The 23,995-nt window shown below is 37.3% G+C and overlaps 1 protein-coding gene across 1 annotated transcript in view; it reads right to left on the bottom strand.

The window, feature by feature from the left end:
- The window catches only part of gfra4a (GDNF family receptor alpha 4a), a 107,089-nt gene extending 83,719 nt beyond the window's left edge, over window positions 1-23,370 (bottom strand). The window contains exon 1 of the mRNA XM_066718345.1: window positions 22,600-23,370. Within this exon, the coding sequence (XP_066574442.1) occupies window positions 22,600-22,666 (67 nt within the window). The 5' untranslated portion in view covers window positions 22,667-23,370. The remainder of the gene's footprint in view (window positions 1-22,599) is intronic.
- Window positions 23,371-23,995: the final 625 nt, after the last annotated feature.

Genomic DNA, 23,995 nt, shown 5'->3' with positions numbered 1-23,995 from the left:
ATTTATCATATGCTAAATCCCAATGTTTAATATTTGAGGTGGTTTGTATCCAGCTCTAAACCGGTATAAAAATGATGATGGTATAAAAATATATATTTTTGTTATTTCTTTTGTTTATCTTTTCTTTTCCTGAAGCAAATGATAGGAAATGCATCTCATTAAAACTGAAACAGAACAGTTAAGCCAAGAAGCCACTGTCTTTATGTCTAGCATCTTGCCACATAATTATGGATAATTAAAAGCCTTTTGTTAATCAAATTTATTCTCACAAACATGTTTTTTCCAAGTTCGAAATCTTGAGAAACAGACCACACAGGAAGAGCTTTCTTTTTATATTAGGAGGGTGTGTGGAGAGTTTAAGTACTGTCTCATTAGCTGAATACAAAAATGATCATAACAGTAACTTAAACAGAGTGTGACATGTCTGTCTGTGTCATTATTATTTTTTATTACAGTACTTAAAACTGTCCTCAACCCAAAATGCCCACAAAGAGCTGTAGCTCAGTAAAAGAACATGCATACAGAAATGAAAACCTGTGCTTTGTATACTATGCCCACCCAAGGTTGATAAAGCCTATTATATTTCCTTTGAGTGTGTGTTCTTTGTGATTTATTATTGTGTCTATGCTAGACCATTATTTGCAGCAAGTGCTTTAATCTTTAATGATTGCTGCCACTGAATAGGTTTCATGTTGCATGCTGTTGTTGAAAAATAACAAACTACAAATGTGTTTCATTTTCCTTCGTATTGTTGTTGTATTTGCATGTGTTTTGTGTCGTCACCCCTCCCCTAGACCTGCCCCATGAGGCCTTTGTTGCATCACTGCTGTAGTCAATCTGTCTACACTTCTCTGAGACAGTGAACACATAAGCTGGAGAGTCATGAACAGTGAGGCTTAAGTAACATTCAATTTGATACTGGAGGACGTCAGCACTCAAGGCTCATGGAACGCATCCTTACTTTGAATTGGTTCACTAACAAAGAATCCCCAAACGCATCCGTTCAGCTGATGAAAAGCTATTCAGGCACACTGTGGTCAGATTGTTAGGAACTGCACAGATGAAGTCTTAGAACTGATGGTCATTGATTTGTTCTGTCTTCTCTGGTCTTATATGATGGCAGTCAGAATCCATAAGTCTATTTCACCATCTGTTTTCTGTCTGTTAATGATTTATTGTTGTGGGGGAATATTTGCATTCCCATGGAATGTGCCGAATAAAATTAATGATAGAGACAAATTATGTTTTCATTGTCACCGTCTATCAAGAAGAGGTAACATTTAAATGACACTCAGTAAAAAGGTCCAAAGTCAGACTAAACAATGCTTTGAAAAGGGAGGAGGAGGTTTACACACATTATTTGCAAACAGTGCGCAGACATCTGTCCACAGCTATTATTAGTTTATTTAGACAGTTCTCGCTCTAATTTTCTCTGAACTCTGATGTAGCTGCCCATGCCAAACCATAACTTGACTTTGAAAGTCAATAAAATTAGCTTGATGAAACTCGAAATAATCAGCTAACCATTGCCACAATCAGATCAGCAGTGAGGGAAATACCAAATTGCGCTTATTAACAATTAACGCTTATGGTGCTCCATTAACAACATTATATTACAGTAAGTATGAACCTGAACAGAAAACTGCACAATAAGGTTATGGTAAGTTTAATACATAAATAAATACAAAATATAGAATACAACTATTCTGTATATATATACTGTGTGTATATAAATATATTTTGTGACACCGCATTGGGCGGCATGGTGAGGATCTGCCCTGAAGTGCCCTGTACCACCCTGGGGGAGGAAAATTACCAGCAGAACAGCTGACCTGCTGTTCCCACCGTGACTGACTCCTCACCTAAGTGCTGGACTTCCTATTGTGAAGAGGCAGAGAGGAGAGCCACAATTCCAGTACTTGGCTGGAGTGCTATTGTGATATTGTTGTCACATGCACACTTTGACCAGACTTGGCCTTCAAAGCCTGTAGCTCTTGCAAAGTTGCCATTGGCCTCTTGGTAGTCTCTCTGATCAGTCTCCTTCTTGCTCAGTCATCCAGTTTGGAGGGATGGTCAGTCTTGGTGGTGCTATACACCTTCCACTTCTTAATAATCATCTTGACCGTGCTCCAAGGGATAATCAAGGCCTTTGAATAATTTGTAATGCCCATCACCTAATCTGTGCCCTTCAAAAACTTTGTCCTGGAGTTCTTTTGAAAGCTCCTTGGGGTTCATGGTTTAGTCTTTCCTTTGAAATGCACTCCCCAGCAGAGGGAACCTACAGGAACTGCTGAATATATCCTGGAATCATTTGAATCACTACAATTTAACACAGGTGGAGGCCACTTAACTTGGTGTGTAGTTTTGAAGTCGATTCCTTACACCTGAGCTAATTTACGATTGCTATTACAAGTGGGGTGAACACTTAACAAACCAACTTACTTCTGCTATTTCAGTGAAAGAACGAGTTTTCTACTGCATTACTAGAACGATTTTCTTGTGGGCTGAGGAATTAGGGCAAATTAATTCCTTTGGAAATACTAATTAACTTAATTCAATAATAACTCATCAAATGATAATAGTATTAATAATAATAATAATAATAATAATAATAATAATAATAATAATAATAATACAATTAAAACTATTTTAGTAGTAGTATATTAATTAATATAATTGATTTGAATAAATATCAAGAACAAGCAATGCTCAATGAAGCTTAATTGATATCTAATAGCTTATTAATATCTAATAGCTCAACATTATTTTATTTATATATCTTCAATGAATTTATTTTATTTGGTCTGTATCACTGTATCTTTGGTTACCTCATTATTAATTCCAATCCATGTCTGACTTGTATGTATTCCCACATTTCAAACATGCAGACAGTAATTTACTCATCTACTTTTACCTAAATAAATAAATACATTTTGAAGATATTAATTGGGCGATATGTTTCTTTACAATCTCTCCATGTCTGGTTTAACTACTCAGTGGGTAGCATATACACCCGTCCAAATGTAAAGAAAAGCTTTTAAAGGACTATAAATAAGACATCAACACATCTTAGATTAGATTTGTGCAATGACAAAGAAAATACTTGGCTGTCTGTGCTTCTTATAGGTCATTAACCAAATAATAGTCTCATAAAAAAGGTTAAAAACATAGACCACAGGATAGTTTTTTTCAGCTGAGTCTGTAATGTGTGTGCTGATGACTTTTGAATTGCCTTATTTTTCAAAGTTACTATGTGAATAGTGACTACTATTAAAAGTAAGCATATTGTGGGGTAGTGGTAGGAGAAGGACAAAATGGCTGACCTGGTCTACACTATGGTTGAGTCCTAAACTTGCTCCCTCCCAATTCCCTTGGGTAAATGTACTACTTGTGTGAAATTTTACTGACGTTTTCTAAGTGTGCACTTGAGTGAGCAAGGGAGTAGGGTACAGGAAGGAGCAAAAACCTCTTAATGGAACACCCTTCAGCACTCAATCCCAGCCCAGTTCGCAGATGTTTTTTCCTGTGAAAAGTGCATTGTTTGCTGCATGCAGCTGGATAACTTTTATACCCTTATACCTGTTTTTCTGTGTGTAAAATTAGTACATTTAAAATATAGAGAGCTTCCTTATTTATGTTTTAATACTTTAATCGAAAGCACTTTTTCTCCATGGTTTTGCACTTGAGTTATCTCATATGTATGGGGATGTATCTTACCATATTTTGCACAGTTTTTCTGTATTGTGTAACGCTTGGAAAAAAAGATTCTTCTGACAACTGTACATTGTGCATTATGCCCACCGAGCAAAGGAAGATAATGAGGGAACAAGGGAGCGGTTTGGGATGCATCCGACATCTCTCACTAGCCATGGGGGATAAATCACAGGCCGCTGTCTTCTGATCATGACAGCACCCAGGCTTGGTCAAGTGCCCAGACCCCATCTCAGCCCCCACGCTGTTAGAGCTTACAATGCTTTTACACATCATTGAGGATTAATATTATCTTTCTTAATTTGTTTGGTTGGGTTTGCAGCTCAGTTGTGAAATAATTGAAAGTGTATGTAAATCTGTTGTGGGCTCTGCAGCTAAGCATCTCTTCCATGCATTGATTTGATCACCCAGCAACTTCACAACTATTCTTTCAATATACATCATTACAGTACATGTGCAATCCATCTGTACAGAAATTAGAAAAGAGGAATATATGTAAGAATACTGCAGTTATTATAATAATATTTTTAATCGAAAAACTGTTTTTTTAACAGTACTTTTGTATAGTGTGTCACTATAGTTTGTGTTGCCATCAAATATATCTGAAGAGGACTTTCCCAAACACAATTGAATTCCAGTACTCAAGCCATGTAAGGCAAATATACTTGAATGCTTGCAATATTTGTGAAGCAGACATAAAGAACAATTCTGGAGTCACGGTCATGTCAATACCACTAATCTCTTCCCCCAGTGAATTACAGGGTCAGCATTAACATGTGTCAGTGTCTTCTTGACTAATGGATGTCGATAGCCTTCAACACCTACCCATGCTAATTTTCCTCCGCTTGCTTCGAGGCTTCAGATCAATAATGCCTTCACCCGATCACTTAATAACTGTCTATTGTTCCCCACAAAGCAGCAATGGTGTCATTTAGTTCTCTTATCAATAAAACACAAGTACTGCTCTTAGTCTGCATTCCCTGCTTTACGTTGTTGTTTACCTTGAAGGTCTCCGCCAGGTCAATAATAATGGAGTTAGGCTATCTGTAAAAGAAAAACAAAACTACCAAAAAAATACACTTCTGGGAATAATGATGGGATCACATGGAAAGTACACACAAATCCTACAAAGAAAGGAAAGCTATAAACAAACCATCGGCTTTTGCAAATGTTAACCATCCATTTCAGCAGGTGAATGTAATAGTGTCCTTTACACATTTAAGAAACCATGATGGACTGCAGGCTTCTCCTTCTGTCTGCAAGTCAGGACTTTGGAGTGTAGGATCACAAAGAGTGGTGCACAATAGCTTCAGCAATGCAGTAGCGGAATACAGATGAAAGAACACAACCCTGCCTTTATCAGAAGATTTGATTAACCTCATACATAAATGGAGCTGAAGCACAATGTCTTGCATGTTTGCACTTTTTTAGCGCAGCCTGCTGTGATCTCATAACGAGATAAACCTGGTCGATTCTGTCTCATTAGCAAGGCTTTGTGTATATTGATGTGCATTGGAACCATCATGGACTGCAAGCTAGGTTTGACTATTGAACTGTACTCCCAGGGTGTTCCCAGTTAATAAAAGTAGTGTTTTTTTCTGTTCGTGTTTTCAAGCATCTGGATTTAATACCCCCATCGTCTCAGAACAGATACTACCAGGTTTAAGAGTCTGATTTCAATTTCATGCTAATTAGAATATGGTTGAAGGCACTGCCAGATGTCAAAATAATTAGTATTCATTTACCTATATTAAAGACTTTGAATTCTCATATATATCAATCCACTGATGGATGAAGGCTTCCCCAAGATGTTTCCACTTGCTATGATCTAAAGCTTCCCTTTTCAATGTCATGCCTGCAAATGTTATTCATCAATCTTCCATCTTCTATTTAGACTTCTTCTAGGTCTTTCTTCAGCTGTTGGGATCCATTCGATAGCTTCCTTTGTCCATCTTTGATCTGTTCTTCTTGGAATGTTTTCAGCTCGTTGACCCATTTTAACATTTTTGCTCTTTCAATAATATATTATACTTTTTTGTTGTTGATCTCAGATCCATTCATTTATTTTTCTATCACTTATTGTTATTCCAATCATACATCTTTTCATGCTGCAGGTCTACTGTTTTTGCAAACATTATGATATCCACAAATTGTAGGGTGTTCAAATAAACTCAATTTTACTTGATTATTTTTTCCATTCAGTACAAAGTCTGGAACACTTCTTCAAAAGTTTTGGAGAGATTATATCTTCTCAAAGAACTCTTTTGAAGATCTTGATCTTGTCAGTGTCTATTGAAATCTTTCCTCCATTAGGACTTCTCCGTGATGTTATTCCTCAGTCTCCTGTGTAAAATGAATCCAACACCACTTGTGTCATCATTTTCTGTTCCATGATGGAATCAAATATGTCCACTCTTTAGTTCAATTAGTTATTTTCCCTTTCTTCTAATTTCACTAATGCCTATAATCTCCCATTTACCTTTACAGAGTTTTATTGTAGGTCTTGCTTCACTAGAGAGAGTTCTAGAGTTGTATGTATATATACAGGTGTGCGTACATCAAAAAGATCAGACTTAAAACTCTCCTGTGCAGCATGACCTGACTGTAAGCTATGAGTTCCTCTACACATGCCAGCTGGAAATGGATTGTACAAATAGAATATTTAAGCACTGTGACCCATCTCAGCTGGCCCATTTACCTGAAAGATAATGAAATTCTATCCACTCTTGACTTTGCAGAAACCAATCTAATATGATTGCCCATTTTTGTCCCAATTTCACTGCTGTTTTCCCAATGAGGACTGTGTAATAAACAAAGAAAATCAGTTTGTTCCTTGAATGGTTATGCTAATAGAGTTCCCCATCCTGTGGTAGAGAATGAGTTGCAAAGATGTGGAAAGAGAATTATAATAACGGGAAACAACACTGAAAACAAGAAGAAAAACAACAGCATCAATAGACGTGCGCACATTTCCTTATATGCAAAGGATCTGCATGCTTTTTTACACATGATTGAATGGTCCACATTATGGTTTAGTAATGAATTTCAACTAAAATATTAATGTTGCTTTCATTAATGATAGTCTAAATGTTATTGCTTTGGACTATTGGTTAAGAATCCATACCAATAAAATAACACTGACTATAAACTGACTGAATAAACTGCTTAAAACTGAGTGAATTAAAAACAAACAAACAATAAAACAGTTTAACAAATCTTTTGAACACTGGCACTCTGCCCTGCAACTTACTGGAAATGCAAGCAAACATAATTGGATTGTATTAGATTATTCTCTTCAAAAGTCTAAAGTCGTTTCTGGCTTGAAGACAAAGCAAAAATAATCAATTTAAATTAACCTTTTCCACCAATCTCACAAAAAGTTTGTACTCTTACGGCGGCAGTCCTTGTTGGATCTTAAGAAACCCTTACTGGTAATTGATTGCTTCACATAACTGTTTGCTCTTATGTTGTCTTAATTATATTCTTCTCACTTCACCACATCCAACCCAGATTTTGCTTTGTTCACAGTAATTGTGTTTAAAATTCAACTTTGCCATTTCCTTTACAGTTTCACTTTCATTTCAACCAAAGGGGGCCCAGCGCACCATGTTAAGACAAACAGTATTAGATGGCTTTAAACCATCGTCAATGTGAAGGAGACAAGTGCTAGGTCATGCTGATGCATAACAAATATCTGATTAGCCCAATGCAGCACTTTAAATTCCAGGTTCTTTGTGAGTATTCAGCAGACGTCCTTTTTTCTGACTAGTGAATTATTCCACCCCTGCTTGTTTGGGGATGACTTTTATTCTATGTGGGGTCAGATATCATCAGGGCCTTTAATGTAGGTCTGACCACTCAGAAGTGACTGTTATGTTGTCAGTTGCTTCATGTGAAAATCAAAACCTAATACAGTATGGTAGCAGTGGACCTCAGTTACATGCTGTCCAGGGTGCTGAACCACAGGGACTATTTGTACTTTGAGAGCTAAAGACTGAATGCTTTCCAGATTCACCATATTAGAGTTTAGCCTGCTAAAGATAACTCTCACTTCCTGAAAGCAGCAAACATACATATCTGTTTACAGGGTGTGTATTTCTATAATTAGGATTCCTCTGCACACTTACACTCTTTGTTAAGCACATAAGGTTTATCTTCCATGTTGGATACAAATACTAAGAAAAGGGGGCTTAAAGAGCTCAAAGACTGTTTGCACTTGGCATCCATATATGATTTTGAAAATCATCTTCGCCTCAAACATTTTTTTCAATTATTTTGCCTACTCATTAAAGGGAAACTATTAAAAAGCAGGGCGGAATAGCAACATGAACATTTCAGTAGAACTATGTCTAATACGTTTCAGATAAAGTTTGAATCAGTGGGAATGTATTCCATAACCTTCTAAGTTCCTTCTCATCCCATTACCCAACTATGGCTTATAAATCTGCAGTTGATAACCTTCATTTCCCTGAGAAGCTTTTGCAATCCAGATGTGATGTAAAGGTTGGGTACTGCATGGCTCTTTTTGAGATTGAAACCTGTCAGACAAATTACTGAACAATTGTATGAACACGCTACATTCACACGTGGAGTGCAAATATAATTCTTTGTACTGTATGATGATAATTGTCTCAGTTATATAAACCTCTGTTAACAATAGATCCAAAAATGATAGGTTGTTAACAAGATAAGGAACCCTGCCACTTCCTAAATGTGCATCTATTCAGTGCCTCCACAGGTGTTTTCTTCAAGCATTTGCAACATATGGGTATCATCTTTTCTAATGGCAGCACAGTGGCATGGTGGTTAGTGCTGCTGCCGCACAGCTCCAAGGTCCTGTGCTCAAGTCCTGGCGTGGGGTGCCTGTGTGTGTGGAGTTTACATGTTCTCCCCATGCCTCTGTGGGTTTTCTGTGGGCACTCCAGTTTCCTCCCCCCATCCAAAGGCATGCAGATTAGGTTAATTGGTCTGACTAAATGTGTGTGTATGTTGCCCAGTGATGGACTGGTGTCATGTCCTGGGTGTGTTCCTGCCTTGTGTCCTATGCCTGCTGGGATTGACTCTGGCCTCCCTGTGACCTTTGCCAGGATAAGTGGTTTCCAAGATGGATGGATCTCTTGTAATCCCATTTTATTATGTCCGTCTATTTCTTTTTCGTATTTGTTGTAAGGCATATAACTGTAAAAACATCAAATAAAATCACACATTAATTTACTTGTTTTCTTGAAGCCCCAAATGGTAGGTTTGCTTACTTACTTACTTTACTTTACCATTTACCATAACTACTAAGCACTGGGCTTGAAAACAAAAGAAACATCAAAGAACTATAAGTGTATCACAAGGTACTGAATTTCCTTTAGCCGTCATTTGTAAAACACTGAAAGTTGAAGGTATGCAAATACTTCAATTGAAAATAAAAAACTTATGTATTCAGTTATTTAGTCTATTAAATATTTATCTTTTAACTGAACAGATTTTTCAATGATAACTTTAGAGTTTTTTTAACACTAAATACTGTTAAGACAGGGGGTATGTAAACCTTTCCCTTCACACCATTCCATTTCTGTGCAGTGGCCCTGAAATATGTGACTGTGAATATGTGAAAATCTTTTACAAAGACTGCCTGAGGGACATTCAGTACCTTGAGAAATGTCATGTGTATTATGCCATCCCATACCAATTTCTGTAGAAAGCCACAACATATGGGTTTTTTTCTTTGCAATTATTTTCCAAAACAGACATACAATGTATTTTCTGGACATTTCTTTGAGGGCACTAACATTTTCCTGATTGAGCTTATCAAACACTGAGTGTCCAAAATACAGTCTCACCCATTTCAAATTCTTTGTCTGTGAGATAGTAAAATGTTGCTTGAATGTAAGCAAATCTCTGCCTGAGCTAAATCTAATCCTGTTGGGGGAAAAAAGTTATCTGCACTGCAGGATTGATCTCTTAATCGTTATTCAGCATTATTAATTCAAAACCTTAGTCCGTAGCAAAACTAAATGAACTGGAAAATTCCAGTTTCGTTAGTTTTGCTACGGATTGTGTGATGCACTGTTTGAACTCAAAGAGCAATCTCATAGACTGCAAATTGTTCAAATACTGTGTGAGCACAAATCCCCTTTTCCAGGTGTTTTTAACTTTTCAATTCATGTATTTGTATAATTAACTTCTCTTAGTATTGTGGTTTATATAACCAAGGTTACGAATGGATATTATGTGATATACGTACACCTGGGAGACCAAAACTAGGCATGATTACATTTAGAGACATAGTGGGGCGCTGACATTCAAAACTACACATAATATAGTAAGCTGAAATTCAAAGCTATGCATAATGTAGGAATCTGAGATTCAAGGATATTGATACTTCTGGAAATTGAAATGGCATGCATGTACTGCAGAAGCCACACACAGACATTTACTTCTTAGCTCTTCAGTATACTCAGTATATAATATAACATTTTATTAATGCAATAAATATATATTAAAATGATTACAATAAAAACAATTATTATTATTATCATTAATAATAATAATAATAATAATAATAATAATAATAATAATAATAATAATAATAATAATATTTATGGATTTATAAGGCCTTCTTCCATAGTGCCACTTTTAGGGAGTGTGGGCACCTTACAAATATGATCAAGCACAAACTCTATTACTGTAGCTGCTATCCTGAAGCACAGATATGAAATGAAGTCTGCAAAGAGAAACTGTTAATTAAATACATTTAGATCAATGAAAAATGCTGTGAGTGCTCTGGGTGACACACAGTAAAATGTGCTCCTGAGATAGACCGCTCTTTAGCTAGGTGACCCACTCTGTGAAACCATGCCACCTACTGTACACCTGCTAATGCTCGTTTGTGTAATGACCCCCTTTGTGTCCGCTATGCCTGTAAGCAATTTTCAGCAGTCCCAGAGACTTTACTTGGCATGTGTTGAATACAGAAAACTAGCTACCTGCAATAAAAGAACAGTGCTTTTGACTAAACATCAGAGTAGGAAAATACATCTTACCACTGGCAGTCTCAAACTGGCTGGAGAAGTATGTTTCCATTCTAAGGCACATCACCAAGTTCATATAATGACTCTTTTGCACCAGTATGTAACAGTTAACCTGCTGTTAAATACAAGTCTGACCAACAGAAAACCATCTACTTTTCTTGGCACACACACAAACTTACACAGTTTATATGCGGGTGGCATATTGGTAATAGATGCAAATACATTCTATTACCAATACACATAATTTGATTTGATGTTGTTCCCACTCCTTTAATTCAGCTCCAAGGGCCCTTTCCTGTAGCAGTTCTTGGCTGAATTACAATAAAAACTCAGTAACAATGCTTCAGCTCAGAAAAAAAAAAAAAAAAAAAACACTGAAAGAGGATATAACAAATACCCATAACAGGGCTTGCAATAAGGTAAAAAGAAAGTGTGGATGACAAACTACTCCGTTAAACAATAAGCAGAGGTCTGAAAAACATGGCCTTGTGCAGCACGACATACTGCTACAGCTGTGTAAGTAAATTAGCTCTAATTGTTTACTTTCATTGCTCACATCCTGTCCCATTTATAAACTCAGTCAGGAATCCTAACTGCTGCGTTCCAAGATGTTGAGTTGCAAATATACAGCGCAGCAAGTGTGAGATTGTTGAGACTGCTGTGTGTCTCGTGTCACCTGCAGGGGGAAGCTACAGCTCATAGTTTTGGTGATCCCACGGCTTCAAGGTTGGCGAAAGGCATTTTTCTAGGAAAAGCGAGGGACTGGTCAGACGACAGCTTGGAGGGCATAGCACTGCAGGAATCCAAGCCAACATTGTTATTAGAAGTCAATTGGACTTAAACGTTTAAAAACCTGCCAGGATGTGAATAATGGAAATGAAATCTACAGGCACATTGCTCCAAATCTTGTCACAACATGCGGTGATGTATTACATTATATTTTTCAGAACCCCACTGCCATTCTGAACAAGAGGGGCAATTATTATAGAAGCATAATTTGCATGATGAAGTACAATATCTCCCATTTTATTAGAATGATTGTATTAATCATATTTCAGGAACAGAAGTATATTTGTTCTTTTAATTTATATGGTGGGGTTTTGAGGCTTATTTTTGCTGTGATTGAGAACACTGTACCTTAAAAGTTGTTTTATATTTATTCTTAATGCAATGCCTTGCGCTTAACACTGCTAACAATGACTCAGGAAGGAAGTCTTGCATAAGGACCAATTATTACCCCATCAGCCTGTTGTTTTTGCCACCACTGACACCTTATCACACATAATTACTGCAGAAAAGAGATAGCTCTTAATCTCTTTTTCTGCACATTCACAGCACTTTTGCAGTCAAGCATGTGAAAAACTTAAGATTAATGATATACAAAACGGAATAATTTAAAAGAAAAACTATACAAATAAAATAAAATAAATACATGGACATATTTTAAAGCAAACGTAGACAGAAGCAGGGCAATTTGATCATTGCTAATTAAATCGTGTTCCTGTGTGTTTTACTAGGGACATTGCTTTTTTGTTTCTGTAAAGCTCCATTGATTTGTAAAAACGTTGCTAGAATATATATCAATTGGGGGAAAAAACAGGGTCAATTTACAAAGGCTATATCTTATATGAGAAGGAAAGCAAACAGGTTTGACCTCTGTTTCTTCAGAGTTCATCCCATCTTGTCTTTCAAAGAGATGTTTTTTTTAATGCCATGACCTGTAGTTCAGGAGCCTGCATGTTCTTTTGTTCCTTGTTTGTAACAGCTTCTATTATCTGAATAAGGCAGCATGTAATGTGGAGATTATGCACTTCTAGCATTTCCTTGACATGTGCAGAAGACAGGTCAAATCTGGGGAACAGCGATGGATCACATTTAGCTCCTACTCCCACGGTTCATGGAAACTGAAGACCGAGGGCTGGGGGATACAAGGTTAAAACCTCGGCTGCAATAGCACAAGGTAAAAAATCTACTCCATTAATGGACTGTCACTGCACGTCCTGCAACACTGTCCAGATGTAGCTCTCTCTCACCTCACCTCACCTCCACTTGCATATATTCTGAGCCCTGTTACACATGCATAGATTTATTTCCATAGAGGGAAACAGCTGCATTACTTTGCCACCATTACTAACACAACTAAAAGTATTTCAGGAGTTTTACTTTAGATTTGAAGCAATTCTCTTAAAAGGGGATATGCATTTCTGTTTTGTACTTATCATTGCTGCAAGCCCATGTGCATGGATGGATAAACAGTTTTGTTTATGTATCTGGAACAAAAATAGAAAAAAAGTGCCCAATGACTATGGTAGTGAAAAATAAATGAACTACAGGAAGATACAAGTTGCTTCTTTGCGACACAGGCCTTGTCAAAAAGCAATTTTCCCATTAAACACACCTGACTAATCAATCCAGCTCCATTTAACAGAACCACTTTGCAACATGTTTAGATTAGAGGTCAAGGGGAAACAATTTTGAAAATGTCTTGATGCTTTTGTAGTCGCAACTTTTTATAGGTTTTCTTTTTTTATACAAATATTCTCCTCTTGATGAAGAATATTTTTTCTGCTCTGCATATTTTCTGCATATTTTTGGGGTATGTTGTAATCTCAAGATGACATGTTGTTTGCAATTTGACTGCTGAAGCTTCTTGGCCCATGACTTCATTCTTACAATGGGCATCCATTAAGAAAGAGAAATACTACATTGTTGCAGGAAAAAGAAAGTAGCATTTAATATATTCTTGTCATTTCATGCAGGGTGACCCCATTCAAATAGAGCATGTAAACATAATGGTCTAATGTAAGTGAATGACAATGTAGAACATTTTGCTTATGTAGTTCTTTATGCCAAAGTACACTGAAGGTAGGGAAGAACACATGTAGGGTTGCATTGAGTTGCAATTTTTTGACAATAGCACCATGTACACTGGAAACACCAATTAGTATTAACCTAGAGGGGAAATTAAGCTAGACCAGACTGTAAAACCTAATTCAAGATGTAGCAAAAACATCGGGGTTAGAGTCTCACCTATGGCAAATTGGCAGATTAAATAGCCACAAATAGTAGAAACTTGATTTAGTGTCTGTTGTACAAGACAAGATTTTCTATAACTGGGGATACTGTCTTTGAAATTTCCCTCTGAAAATTAAATCTAAAATGAAATTACATCATTGTCAGACTGATTACTGCATAGTATCAGTGAGTTCGTACAGCAACAACAATATTGGTTTGCTACAATCAGCTTTTCATTAAATGATTCCAGGTATCAATTTTTTTCAGAAAATGTTCTGCTTTTCATTTTTAATATTCTTGAGCTCATATTTCTGCCTTAGGGTCCTTTCACACTGAGATCGATGTGTCAAAATGTCTGCGTCTAGCTGTCTTTAACACTGTCAAATTGCTTTCACACCAAATGCGTACACATCATTAGAACACAAGAAATAACTATATGATGTGATGCAAGTGAAGTCAAGGAGGTACACAGCAAAACCAAAAAGCAGACAAAGAAAGAAAGAAAGAAAGACACACACATATTATATATACAGTATATATATATATATATATATATATATATATATATATATATATATATATATATATATATACACTCACCTAAAGGATTATTAGGAACACCTGTTCAATTTCTCATTAATGCAATTATCTAACCAACCAATCACATGGCAGTTGCTTCAATGCATTTAGGGGTGTGGTCCTGGTCAAGACAATCTCCTGAACTCCAAACTGAATGTCTGAATGGGAAAGAAAGGTGATTTAAGCAATTTTGAGCGTGGCATGGTTGTTGGTGCCAGACGGGCCGGTCTGAGTATTTCACAATCTGCTCAGTTACTGGGATTTTCACGCACAACCATTTCTAGGGTTTACAAAGAATGGTGTGAAAAGGGAAAAACATCCAGTATGCGGCAGTCCTGTGGGCGAAAATGCCTTGTTGATGCTAGAGGTCAGAGGAGAATGGGCCGACTGATTCAAGCTGATAGAAGAGCAACTTTGACTGAAATAACCACTCGTTACAACCGAGGTATGCAGCAAAGCATTTGTGAAGCCACAACACGTACAACCTTGAGGCGGATGGGCTACAACAGCAGAAGACCCCACCGGGTACCACTCATCTCCACTACAAATAGGAAAAAGAGACTACAATTTGCACAAGCTCACCAAAATTGGACAGTTGAAGACTGGAAAAATGTTGCCTGGTCTGATGAGTCTCGATTTCTGTTGAGACATTCAGATGGTAGAGTCAGAATTTGGCGTAAACAGAATGAGAACATGGATCCATCATGCCTTGTTACCACTGTGCAGGCTGGTGGTGGTGGTGTAATGGTGTGTTTTCTTGGCACACTTTAGGCCCCTTAGTGCCAATTGGGCATCGTTTAAATGCCACGGCCTACCTGAGCATTGTTTCTGACCATGTCCATCCCTTTATGACCACCATGTACCCATCCTCTGATGGCTACTTCCAGCAGGATAATGCACCATGTCACAAAGGTCCAATCATTTCAAATTGGTTTCTTGAACATGACAATGAGTTCACTGTACTAAACTGGCCCCCACAGTCACCAGATCTCAACCCAATAGAGCATCTTTGGGATGTGGTGGAACGGGAGCTTCGTGCCCTGGATGTGCATCCCACAAATCTCCATCAACTGCAAGATGCTATCCTATCAATATGGGCCAACATTTCTAAAGAATGCTTTCAGCACCTTGTTGAATCAATGCCACGTAGAATTAAGGCAGTTCTGAAGGCGAAAGGGGGTCAAACACAGTATTAGTATGGTGTTCCTAATAATCCTTTAGGTGAGTGTATATATATAGTATATGATGGTAAGATAAGATGGAGGCATGATGTTGAAGTTTAAATCAATAATAATCAATGATCCACTCCTTTTGTTATAATTGTTAATGATATTTGTGTCCTATGTTCATGACGTTGAACACAAATTACAACATAATTTGCCCCACAAAATCCAAGATACATTTTCTGTACATCATCTGAAAGTCACATATACATACAGATGGCTTATGCCTAAATGGACTCAAGTGTCAGATTGTGTGGTTCTATGAATCCCATAGACCAGTATCTTCACCAATGATACATTTATTTTCCCACATTTAGATCTGGTACTGTATCATTTGACTTCACTTGCCCCTGCCTTGAACAGCAGCACTTATCCCAGTTTTGGAAATAGGCCTTGAAAACATGTGTGATGGATTCCAGCAATTTTCTAAATAGTTATTTCAATTGGTTCCTGGACATCCATTGTTTCTGGAGCCAATTTGATGTTAATCTATGCCAGCTTGCCTTTTCTCCTTTTGGAGTCTGACAGCATGTTGGCTTTTTTTACTTTAACAAACTCTTCTGCCAAAAAAAACAAACATACGAAAAACAACGTAAGTATCTAACAGCTCTCACTCAAAATGTCAACATCTATAATACTATGTGTGTATCTCTTGTTTATTTGTGTGTATCTACCATAGGCCAAGGGTCTTGGGCATCTTTTCCAAAGAGACTGATGTTGAGAGTGTTAGGCTGGGATTTCATTAATAAAGAGAACAAGGGGTCCAATATGATCCAATTGGTATCAGGGCCTACTACAGATGTAACCTAGGGAAACGTACCCCCCACCCCCCACCACCTGCACCACTCTGGCCAACAAATAAATTAAATACCTAGAATGCATGGGATACATATCATCAAAAGCAAGACCTCATACAGCCTGCCAAAAGACCCAACAGACAGAAATTAACTTCATCCCCCACTTCCCATGATCAAGGTCAACAACTAGTCCTGTGTGGATGGAAGAATACCTTCTTCTTCCCACCTCTTATTGGAGGTGCACTGCGAGGAATATGGATAAGAAAAGCCACTCACATACACCAGGCATTATTCCAGGGAGTAAAATAATATTTTTATCATTTCAGATTTTTGCATTCACTGAATACTGAGGTGATATTTGCAGCAGGTGCTTATTAATTCTTTAACAGGACAGTAATGTGAGCTCCAGCAGACAATAGCTGCTAGTGGGCAATTAATCAAACATGGTAATGGTGATGTTACAATACTGAAAATTCCTCATTTCAAAATGGGACAGATCTCTTGTTAAATTGTCTGTTTTGGTTTACGAATCTTTGGCGATATAATGGTGGTTAAGACACCTAATAAAGCATTTAATGAATTGAAAAAATAATCATTCAGAGTCTGTCTAACCCAGTTTGAGTATGTTTTCCAATAAGAACAGGGTCCTGGTATCAACACTCATATGCTCCCACATACTCTATAACCCATTTTGTGAGTCATGACCACTTTCCCCAAAGATGATGAGGCATTGGATCATCATAGGTCAGATATTATTATATCTTATGGTATCCTGAGTCACACTGAAAAATAAACCTGCAATACTTTAATGCTGATTATGCTTGTCCTATGACCTCACGCAAAGACTCACAAACCAAACAAAACACAATCTGATGTACCCTTGTGATATGGACTGTCTTCACAGTCCTGTCTTATGTACATAACTCAGTGCTGTTTTGTTATAGCCAAGTGAACATAATTACTTTTGTTAGAAACTAATTTGCTTCACACAATATGGTACAAACACCAGATGGGGAACACAGGAGCAAACCTGCGGCCGTGGGTCCCTTGATGAACACCATCACAGAGATCAATATCAATGCAACTCACTTTCTTTAGTCTCCTTACTGGAAAGCACATCCAGAGAGAGAATCTCAATATAGGGTGATTTACAAATTTGAAGTGAATTTTTGTAACACACTGTCACAAACACAGTCTGGGGTTGATTTACATGATCAACACATTTTACACAGATATAATCCTCCCTTAGAACTGACACCCTCCTGGCCATACCTCAGTCAAAGCCTGCTTTACAGTCACTGAAGGGTGATGAAATGGTGTTCTACACATTCCAAATTATTTGAATGATTTCATTAACGCTTTAGACTCCAAATGCAAAGCCTCATTAATCAAAAAAAGATACATCCTTTCAATATTCCAAGATCTGCAAATATAATAATGAAAGAAGTAATAAGATACTTAAGAATCCAGCTGGGGATCCACTTCTCATCTGATGATGATATCCTCTGCACTGTGAGATTCTGGAAATAACATTTCTTCTACTTGTTTAGCTGAAAATGTTGCTAATAGAACTGCGTCAGACTTCTTTTGTGTCTTTTTATGAGATGATATTATCTTTCCAAAACAATCCAAGCTGTAAAAGATTCTACAACTTACACACTCGCTCTGAATGCCTTGATGTTTACAAGGTTATAGCTTTCATGTTTGAAGAGCTACCACTATCAATACATTGCACAAAGTCTCATTATTTAAATAGTCCTGTCGACTTACACTGTTCCTACACCTTAGGTGGATTAGTTACTGTCATCTAAAACATAATGGACTTACAGTATGGGAGCCAGCATGTAAAGGGTTAATTAGTTGATGGATTTAAAACATTTTTTTCTGTCTTCTGTGTTTAGAGGTATTTAGAAATACTTTTTTATATGCCGTTGCCAAGAAATTGAGCAGCCAGAATTCTGTTCAACCTGTCCTCAATTTGTAAAATAAAATGTTGCATTCTTAAACCTTAATAAACAACTCTTATCAGGTGTCTAATTAATGATGCACAGACACAGGTGGTATTAATATTGTATCAAATGCTCCCATAACAGGCCTTCTTAATTCTCTATGGGTTCAACTGATTAAATTCCAGAAACCCATTCTTTGAAATAGCTCAACTAAATGGCAGGAGTTTTGAAACCCAGAGCTTGGCACTGGGCCCATGCTACATTCTAATGCCAAATGTACCAAATGCATATCAATCAGCGATGGAATTGTTCTTAAATAAAGGTCTTAAGACACAAATAGTGTAGTTAAAGGGTTTGATTAGCCCAACCAATCAAGACCTCAGGCAGGACCAAAATCAGAAGACACAAGGGGGACACCAACATACCAACACCAACACACTGATCTTAGGGATTAATACCTAGCCACCAAGCAAGCCTATCCATTATCTTAGTGTTTTCCTCCTAATATAAGTCAATTCACATATGACCAGTATGGGGACAGGCATTGTACTGCTCTTACATCAAATGACCTCTGGTAGATGCAGTAAATGCTCTCGCAATGGTTTCTGGGATATCATCTCAATAGCTCTATAATGTCAATGGGCACCTGGTATGTTGAGGAGACCCTTGAGGCCACCTGTGCCTAGACCACAACTGAGTCTACACAATAAAGGCTGTATTGGACAATGTAACACACAGCATACTCTAACACATCTGTGACAAGTGCATACATGGAACCATTTCTCATCACTTTGAGCAACACTGGCCTCTAGTGACGAAGTTCCCAATTTCTTTGTTCATGAGCATAGTCTGGTCTGGCCATAGGATGTTGTATGGTGACATTCGGACCCATGGCAGGCCCTCATACTGTCCTCATGGAATCTGTTGAGAACTGTTTGATTGTTCAAATGCATATCAATGGCATGTTGGAAATCAGTTTCTAGGACTATGAGTAGTACTTAAAGCCCAGTTACAGAGATACCAGTTTGGTCAAGTAGTAGTCTGACCAACCTTGCCCTGACCTCCTAACACCTAGTACCTTCCCCTCAGCCTTGCAACCATGCTGCAAGTGACCTCCATGCTTTCTGCTGTCTCCTTAAGTATGGCACCATCTTTCTGCATGTCAACATCACAGCATTTCTGAATGATCCTGATCCCACAACCGCCAGAAAAGCAGCAATAACAATAAACAGATTTTACGAATTGACAAACCAAACAGAGAAGGGACTTGTGTGTATATATAACTAAATAATGGGCTACCATGTTGCAAGGGGTCCATTAGAGCTAAAGGAGTGTCTGCTGGATCTCTTCAAACATTGGGGTACCTTCGTTTAAGTTAACTACCCCTTTTTGCTTAACTACAAACTAATAGATTCTCCATTCTAGTGAGCTAGTGATTTTGTTTGAAAGATGCTATAAAACCAACAAAACTGTCTGTGTGTGTTCATCATCATCATCATCATCATCATCATCATATACTGTATATGTGTGTGTGTGTATATATATATATATATAATCTTCACATAAAAATAATCAAAGCACGTCCAAAGCAATTCTGATCTTAATTCCTTAAGTGACAATTACGCTGCTTTTATTAGATTTTACAGTCCCGTCTGAAATACAAGCAATCCGTGCAAAATCGATAGTTTATTCGTATTCTGACATTAAGGGGCGCCTTATTAAAGCAGCTGCTGGAGATTCCAAAAGTGACCCCTCCAGCTGTGAAATGAATCCGCTGACAGCTCACGGGTGCTGGAATTACAATCCGTGGACATCTGGCGAACACAAACAAACTGGAATGTCATTCAATTAAAAAGACAACAACAGCAACACACAAACTATGAATTTTGATGCCACAAAGGCATTTAAAAACTAGTATCAGCAGCTATTCTTTGTAATGTTTTAGAGTGATAAAAAGCCTAATGTGGCGATCTTTTGTTGTAAAGGATTGCTTTTGGGTTAAAATTTCCAAATGAAACACAAAAGTCATTAATTAACAAAGACTTTCACTGATAAGACAAACCAACTATCGATGACTCCCCAGGGGGCGTCTATGCCCCCCATAATAGTCCGCAGCCACAGTCTAACACAAACACACAACTTGGACAATTTACATCGTTATGGGCAGATGCAGTTAATCCGAAAATTGATCATGTAATACCACTTTCTGTTCGTAAGGCTATGACTGTAACTGAAATATCGTCCTAGATGTATTCAGGCACTAAGCTTTTGCCTTCGATTAGTGATTTTAGCCCACATTATAGTACATTATTATACACAGTTGTTAATTTCCTGAAAAACAATTATGAATAATAAATAGTTTTGATTTTCAGAGACACTTTACTACCATTATAGCCTGACTAATTGAAAACATACACATTATTATTATTTAGTTCTTAATAATAATAATAATAATAATAATAATAATAATAATAATAATAACAATCATTATAATGGTTTCATAAATAGAAACATTGATTGTAAATGACAAAATAGCAAAGCACGCTTTCTCACTATTGTGACCACTTAATGAATTTAGAGCAGTTTTCTGTACGTATCTACACTAAGGTGGTAATTCTAACACATGTCCCTCCCACACAAAGCATATAGGCTCTGCTGTGCACGCAGTGATATTGTGGTTATTTATGCTGAACGATACGTGTTTGCTAATGAGAAAGTTATCGATAAATAAACACATCAGTAAGTTCACAATCCCTTGCAGGATAAACACACAAGGTGCCAGTTACTTGGTCTTCAACCGCAACGAGACATCACCAACAATAATAATCAATAATCACAATGATAAGGTTTTATTATAATGACCAGTATTATACAATGCGTTTCATCGTTGATTAGCCTATTATTAGCCCAATTAGTTACATGCAAGATTTGATTTGAGTACAAGGTGGTTAAATTATAGCTTGACCAATCAATTATTGACTCCTTTATCTTGTCGGGAAACTGATACGGTCTCCAGCCCGAAGCGAAAGACAGAGGGATATACACAGTAAGTCTACGGACAACGTATGGGTATGTTTGACGTTATGCATGCATGTATGTATGTATGTATGTATGTATGTATGTATGTTTGTATGTAAGAATGTAAGTAATTGTGGTAGTTTTCGTTTTCCAAACCTGTCATGTAAACGAAAGGAAAGGACAGGGAAAGTTACAATATCTTGCAAGACTGGTCATTTGAAAATATTTGAATTTGACGATTCAACTGTAAAACTTTACGATGAAAAATATGTTTATATGTATGTATCTATGTATGTAAGTTATGCATTGTCGCTGGTCCACGGCCCCGTTATTCAATGTTCATTGTATTAGCAGCAGTTTAACAGTTCTACCCATTAAGACCTACAGGTTGATTAACGTTTAAATCACTTTCAGAAATAATATAATTAATATTAATTCTAACTAAAGTAATCATTCAGATACAACGAAACCCAGGGACCAGTGTCTTCTCAGTAACCGCATTCAGGCAGCAGTGACATACAGACGTGCCGAATAAACAAACACACAAACAATTAAATACATACACCCTCAAAAGCCTGCTGTTCAACGATTGAAACTGTGGAAATCCACTGAGAACAATGTATTGACATATGAAAGCTACCGTCCTAGTTGCATGTGTTTATGTCTGTCTTTTGCATGCTTCATTAGTGCATCTGTATCCCTGTATTTGGGCAGCGGTGCGGACAGGTGTGCGCACTTCGGATCAGATGGGTAACTGTAGCTGCAGGCTACAAAATACAGAAATATAGATGACAGAATATATGCAGAAGTGCTTCATCAATGAAATCGTATCAATTAACCTAAATTAAAATATATATATATATATATATATATATATATATATATATATATATATATATATATATTAATTTAGGTTAATTGATATACTATGCTAATCTTTATGATTATCCTGTTGCGCACGCCATACATAAATCACGCCAGTAAGTTGGGGTCGGCTTTTAAAAGCATGGGGGGAAGAAAGAAAGCAAGCATCATATGCCAAACCTCAAGTTAAACATGCATCGCATACTCACCTTCCCACAAGCTGTGGTTTTAAAATAAATACATTTCTAAACGACGACAACAACAACACCAGGGACGGGAAGAAGACAGCGGGGTAAATATATTGCAACCCTCGAACTGCACTGACCGAAAGGGTTAAAACTTATTTGGCGACACATTATATCAACACTGCGATACAACAGTAGGCTAATATAAAAACAGAAAGTTTCCAAGAAGTACTCACCGATGAAAGCCAATAGAAACAGGTAAATCCCCACCACGTCCATGCTGGCTTGAGAAGTTATGCACATGAACAATCCCAATGTGTATTTATATATATATATATGTATACGTTGTTTTAATTGTTTGACACTTTTTCCCTAGCTTTGCGTCCTTAGAAAGCCCACCGAGTTTGAATGGCAGAACACCGCAGTGGCTCAGACTTGTCTTTGCACAAACATATAGACCAAAATCCTGAAGATCTTGAGCGAGCACGACTCATTGAAGAACATGCCTTTTCCTTAAAACAATGAATTGGTAACGGAAAATGAGGAAAAAACAATGAATCCTCAGCAGACAGTGCTCTTCTCCCAAACAATATGAATAATATCAGTGGCAATAACGCAGGGAAGACATCAGAAAAAGACAATTAAACCAAATAGAATGATAATATTAAAACGATCACAAAAAAGACAGCACAATCTAATATATACAAGTATATATTAAAAAATAAAAACTTAGCAAATGTTAAGCTGTAGTCCAGTGCTTTGGAATCCTTTCAGGCAGAGTTGACTATCCGTCCACTGAATGAGAACAGATCCTCTTAATCCTCAATGTGTTCAAGTTATTGGCTTCTTTCATCCGGATCACGATTGGATGAAGATACTATATATCGAAGAAGAGACACAGCCAAACCGTGTCCCAGCAACTCAGCATGTACTGAGAGACGTTGCTTTTTTCTGCTTGCTACACTTAATAGTAGCAACAGCAACTGCCTGGAGAGGGAGAGAGGAGGGAAGGAACTGGAGGCAGTGCGAGAGAGAGAGAGAGAGAGAGAGAGAAGGAAGGAGGGCTATATGCGTGAGCTTCAGACGCATACGCATATCTATCAATCTATACATCTGTCTTTGGCTCGATACAAATCAATGCATGAACACTATTTAAGATTGTGTAGTTAAAGCATGAGTGAAGGAACAGCTCAGTAGCAGCGCAACGTCGTGTAAAAGTTAAACGATTAAAATAAGTGGCATAGGAAACTGAAGCTAACACTCAAGACAGGACATGGTTATAAATATCCCCTATAAACTGATATTTGATCAGTTATACAGCAAATTAGATAACGGTCAGGTATGTACAACCTGAGAGCCATATCTGATTATTCTGAAACAATTAATCATTTTAATTTTAATATAAAAAGTGCGCGTTTTGCCGTACAGCGAAAGTCCGGTGTAGTTATTAGAAACGAATACAGCTTTTGTTATTGAATTTATGTGACACCTACAACTGTCGTTATTACCCCCAATATCAAAAATAACACCAAACTATGTTTCTCCTAAAGTACTTGTAGTCTAGTCGTTGTCGAAGGCACAATTTGTTTGTATTTTTATAGAGATGCAGCTATGATGCGTGCTCTCTCTCTC

The sequence above is a fragment of the Amia ocellicauda genome, chromosome 12 (assembly GCF_036373705.1).
Source record: "Amia ocellicauda isolate fAmiCal2 chromosome 12, fAmiCal2.hap1, whole genome shotgun sequence".
NCBI classification, from domain to species: Eukaryota; Metazoa; Chordata; class Actinopteri; order Amiiformes; family Amiidae; genus Amia; species Amia ocellicauda.
The sequence above is the reverse complement of the archived record's forward strand: the minus strand, read 5'-3'. Positions and strand labels throughout refer to the sequence as shown.